This window comes from Dipodomys spectabilis, unplaced genomic scaffold (assembly GCF_019054845.1).
Source record: "Dipodomys spectabilis isolate Male_0828 unplaced genomic scaffold, ASM1905484v1 ptg000157l, whole genome shotgun sequence".
Lineage (NCBI taxonomy): Eukaryota > Metazoa > Chordata > Mammalia > Rodentia > Heteromyidae > Dipodomys > Dipodomys spectabilis.
In genome coordinates, this window is record NW_024870834.1 from 4,950,769 (window position 1) to 4,954,984 (window position 4,216).

General features: G+C 58.0%; 1 protein-coding gene across 1 annotated transcript; it reads left to right on the plus strand.

Moving 5' to 3' along the window:
• The first annotated feature begins 413 nt into the window (after nucleotides 1-413).
• LOC122118738 (interferon alpha-inducible protein 27-like protein 2A) lies at nucleotides 414-2,029 on the plus strand. Its single transcript, XM_042692664.1, has 4 exons — nucleotides 414-512; nucleotides 593-622; nucleotides 1,266-1,427; nucleotides 1,872-2,029. Exons 1-4 carry the CDS (start codon nucleotides 506-508, stop codon nucleotides 2,012-2,014), a joined length of 342 nt encoding a protein of 113 aa, XP_042548598.1. The 5' UTR covers nucleotides 414-505; the 3' UTR covers nucleotides 2,015-2,029.
• The last annotated feature ends 2,187 nt before the right edge of the window (nucleotides 2,030-4,216 follow it).

Consider the following 4,216-nt stretch of genomic DNA (forward strand, 5'->3'; position numbering starts at 1 on the left):
CTGGGGGGGGGGGGGTAGAGGGTGGAGGGGAGGGGAGGTGTAGGGGGGTGCAGGTCAGGTGGAGGTGGGGGGATTGTGGCCAGGCTTGATCTGGTCACCTGATGTGGGGACAGGGCAGAGGACCTAGGATGGAGGTTGTCAAGCCCAAACAGGGGTGGATATGCTAACCCCTGGCCCTCCAAACCCGGGCTGTGACCAGGGGCAGGTCGGGGGTGGGGGTGATTGGCTGGGGCTGGGGGGGGGAAGGGAGGAGGGAAGGAAAGAGGAGGGAGGGAGGGAGGGGAGAGAGAGGGAGGGAGGGAGGGAGGAAGGGAGGGGAGAGGGAGGGAGGGAGGGAGGGAGGGAGGGAGGGAAGGAGGGAGGGAGGGAGGGAGGGAGGGAGGGAGGGAGGGGAAAGGGAGGGAGCCAGCGCAGGGCGGGGCACCTCGGGACTGGCTGGGCCGGCTGCGGCCGGCCGCACAGTCGCTTCATCTCTGAGCAGCTGGGAAGTGGACCCCTCGCCGCCATGAAGAGTGAGTCCCTCCCGGCCGGCGGCCCACGGTGAGGAGGGGCTTCTAACACCCCACGGCTCACTGTCCTCCTCTCTCCCTAGAAACGGTGGTGTCGGCTGTGATCGGAGGAGGTTTGTCCCCCCCCCCCAGGATCTCCCCGGATCCAGCCTGCGCCCCCCACCCCAACAGCTCTTACACTGTCAGCTGGGGGGGAGTGGGAGGGAGGGGGAGGGAGGGGAGGGGGCGGTGCTGCCCCATCGGCGCCCCCCCCAACAGCTCTTACACTGTCAGCTGGGGGGGAGGGGAGGGAGGGGGGAGGGAGGGAGGGGGAGGGAGGGGAGGGAACGGTGCTGCCCCATCGGCGCCCCCCCCAACAGCTCTTACACTGTCATCTGGGGGGGAGGGAGGGAGGGGGAGGGAGGGGAGGGGGCGGTGCTGCCCCATCGGCGCCCCCCCCAACAGCTCTTACACTGTCATCTGGGAGGGAGGGAGGGGGAGGGAGGGGAGGGGGCGGTGCTGCCCCGTCGGAGCCCCCCACCCAACAGCTCTTACACTGTCATCTGGGGGGGAGGGAGGGGAAGGGAGGGGAGGGGGGCGGTGCTGCCCCATCGGCGCCCCCCCCCCACAGCTCTTACACTGTCAGCTGGGGGGGAGGGAGGGAGGGGGGAGGGAGGGGAGGGGGCGGTGCTGCCCCGTCGGCGCCCCCGGACCCCAAGGTCCTGCAGCGGGCAGCAGGTTCCTCCCGTCCTCCTCCCGTCCCCTCTCCCGCTGCAGCCCTGGCGGTGGCTGCGGTGCCCGCCACCCTGGGAGCCCTGGGCTTCACCACGGCCGGGATCGCCGCCTCCTCCGTGGCCGCCAAGATGATGTCTGCGGCCGCTGTCGCCAACGGGGGCGGCGTGACTGCCGGTGGCCTGGTGGCCACCCTGCAGTCGGTGGGTGAGTGTCCTGAGGGGGGCACAGCAGGCCAGGGCCCCCTAGTGGGGAGGCCTCCGTCCTGATCAGAGCTGTCCAGGACCCTTGGCCTCCCCCTTCCTTGCTTCCTTCTGACTCATTCTGACCTGGGGCTAGGATGGGGGGTGGGGGGGGCTAGCCAGGAGGGAAGGGGCCCCACCGGCCTGTTTGGCTGGGGCAGAATCTCTGGGTATGTCCCCACTCTTCTCTGGCCCTCTGTGGCCTCCTGTGGGAAAGTGGGAACCTGTAGATTTGGGGGGGGGGGTCTATCTATCCCCACAACTCCACACCATCTTCCCAGCCACGGTCCAGCATCTTCTGCCCAAAGCAGAGCCCTGGGGGCTTCAGAACATCAAGGGGAGAATTCTAGGGGATCTTTGTGCATCTCTGCCCACTACCCCCTATGCTCATCCTCTGTCTCCAACTCAGGAGCAGCTGGACTTTCTGCCTCGTCCAATGTCCTTCTGGGCTCTGCCGGGTCCGTGGTGGGGGCTTGGTTGGGACGTTCCAACAAGAAACCAGAAGAGGAGGGTCCAGAGGAGGACCCCCCATCAGAGGAAGTTAAGAAATAAAAGCCTGGCTCTGTGTCTGCTGTGGAATGTTCCTTGTCATATGCTCAAATGTTCCTTTTCCTCATAAATCCCTCTTACCACAGATACTCCAGAGACTTTGGCTGGGGGAGGGCCCCCAATAGACTCATTCTCAAATCTTATTATCATCAGTTTGAGATTCTATAATCTGGAAGTCAATTTGCTTCCTGGAATGCAGACTGGGGGCAGCAAGGAGAGAGTTGAGCCAGTGGACTGTAACTAGTTCCACCCGAAATAACCCTCAAGGATTCTCAGTCTAGGACTAAAACAACAACAGCAGTAGCAAGCATGCCCAAATAATCCTTAGAATCAACTCTGAGGCGTTCTTTACCCTCCACAAAGCAGTCAGGGCAAGCCTGTCTTTGAGGAGCAGATTGCTTGTCTGTGCTGAGTCACAGGCCCTGGTTCTACCATACTATCACACAGTGTGCCTTTTTTTTTTCTTTTTCTAAATGCCATTTGTTTTTTTTTTATCTTATTCCAACAAATGAGATTTCTCTATGGCTATTTAAAGTACTTCAGCGGTGCCTTGGGACATCTGTGGGGACTCAAAAGGAGAGAAAACAGGGTTTTGAGGTCACCGCCTTGCCTTCCTCCGCTAGTTTGAGCACTATGGAAGTCATGTCACCTTCCCCCCTCCCCCCAAGCCTCCTACCCTTCACTCAACTCAGAATCCCTTTCCATGCCCACTGTCTTCTAGAACCTTGAGGCAGCCACTTTGGCCCTTTAGGTCTCTAGATGGACAGGAAATAGGACCAGCTGCTACTCTTACTAAAAGGAGGGAGAGGACTAGAGACAGACAGCAGGGCTTACACCAGCTTCCTTTCTATGTCTGAGCCTTCCTGCATGTCCATGGGCAGCCCGGCCATGGAAGGGGAGACTGTGACTTAGCTGAGCCCCTCCATGGACAATCCCTCACTGAGTTTCAGAATGGCTGGGGACATCCCCAAGAGACCTTCAGTTGTCCCTTGGATGTTGGCTTGCCTGTTTGAATTTGGTCTGGAGATTTCTTTTTCAGGAGAGTGGCTAGGGAAGCTAGTCCTGCCCTGATGGGATTCATGGATGTTAACCATGTGCCTTTCACGTGGTACTTCTTTTATCCTGGAGGATGTCCTCATGCCTAGATGTGCAAATCCCCTTATTGGGAACATGTCTCTATGGAAGGATGCCCTTGAGGCTCTTGCCTGGCCCATACCCAGTTAATCCCCTCAAAAAACAGCCTCTCTGGGGAGCTCTCATCAGGGAGGAGCTGTCAGCTGAGAGAAAAGGAGACAGCTCTACCAAACTCATGAAGTAACAGAGTACTTTGTTCCTCACAGACCCCAGAGAAGAAAGGGCAGGAGGTCCTTCAGGGCCACAGGACATGGGAGCCACCTGCCCCCCCCCACTCCCCTGGACAACGACAGGAGAAGGAGAGCAAGGATTCCAAGCTGATTTCCCCTGAGGAGTTCAAATGGACAGCTTTAGAGCAATCAGGCAGTCTCCGATAGCTGTGACAGAGGCAGTGTGGCCATTCTGCACAATCTGCGCAAGGTCTCAGGACAAGTGGGATGAGCCACTAAGTACATTGTATCCAGCTGCTCCCCAGGGAAGTAGTCACCAGGAACAAGTTATCGAAGGCAGATATCTAGATGGACCACTGAGAGGAAGTGGAAAACAGTAAATGGAGTCAGGAGCAATTGGTCCCTATTTCTGGTATAAGAACATTAACTTGGACTCAGAGGTGGCTCAGTGGTAGAGTGCTTACCTTGCATGCATGAGGCCCTGGGTTCTATTCCTCAACACCACATAAGCAGAAAAAGCCTGAAGTGGTGCTGTGGCTCAAGTGGTAGAGCCCTAGCTTTGAGCTGAAGAGCTGAGGGACAGTGCCAAGGCCAGACCTCAGGCTCCACAAACAACAGAAACAAACAAACAAAGAACATTAACATATATAACTTCTATATTTTATGTTGCTGAGGCAACAGAAAACATGTCCTATACTGGCTATATTAGTCACACTTAACCATCACCAACCATTCCCATCCTGACAGAACAACTAAGCAGAGGATTCATTCCATGGGCAGCTGGCTTCATTGCTTTGGGTCTGAGGCAAGGCAAAACATCCTGGTGATGTGGTGTGTGGAGTTGGACAGGGAGGGACCAGGCATAACCTTCACAGCATGCCCCCAGACACCGGCTTCCTCC

Coding starts and splice junctions, on each gene's coding strand:
- LOC122118738 (XM_042692664.1), top strand. Junction 623..1,265: donor GTCGGCTGTGATCGGAGGAG/GTTTGTCCCCCC, acceptor CTCCCGCTGCAG/CCCTGGCGGTGGCTGCGGTG. Junction 1,428..1,871: donor GGCCACCCTGCAGTCGGTGG/GTGAGTGTCCTG, acceptor TCTCCAACTCAG/GAGCAGCTGGACTTTCTGCC.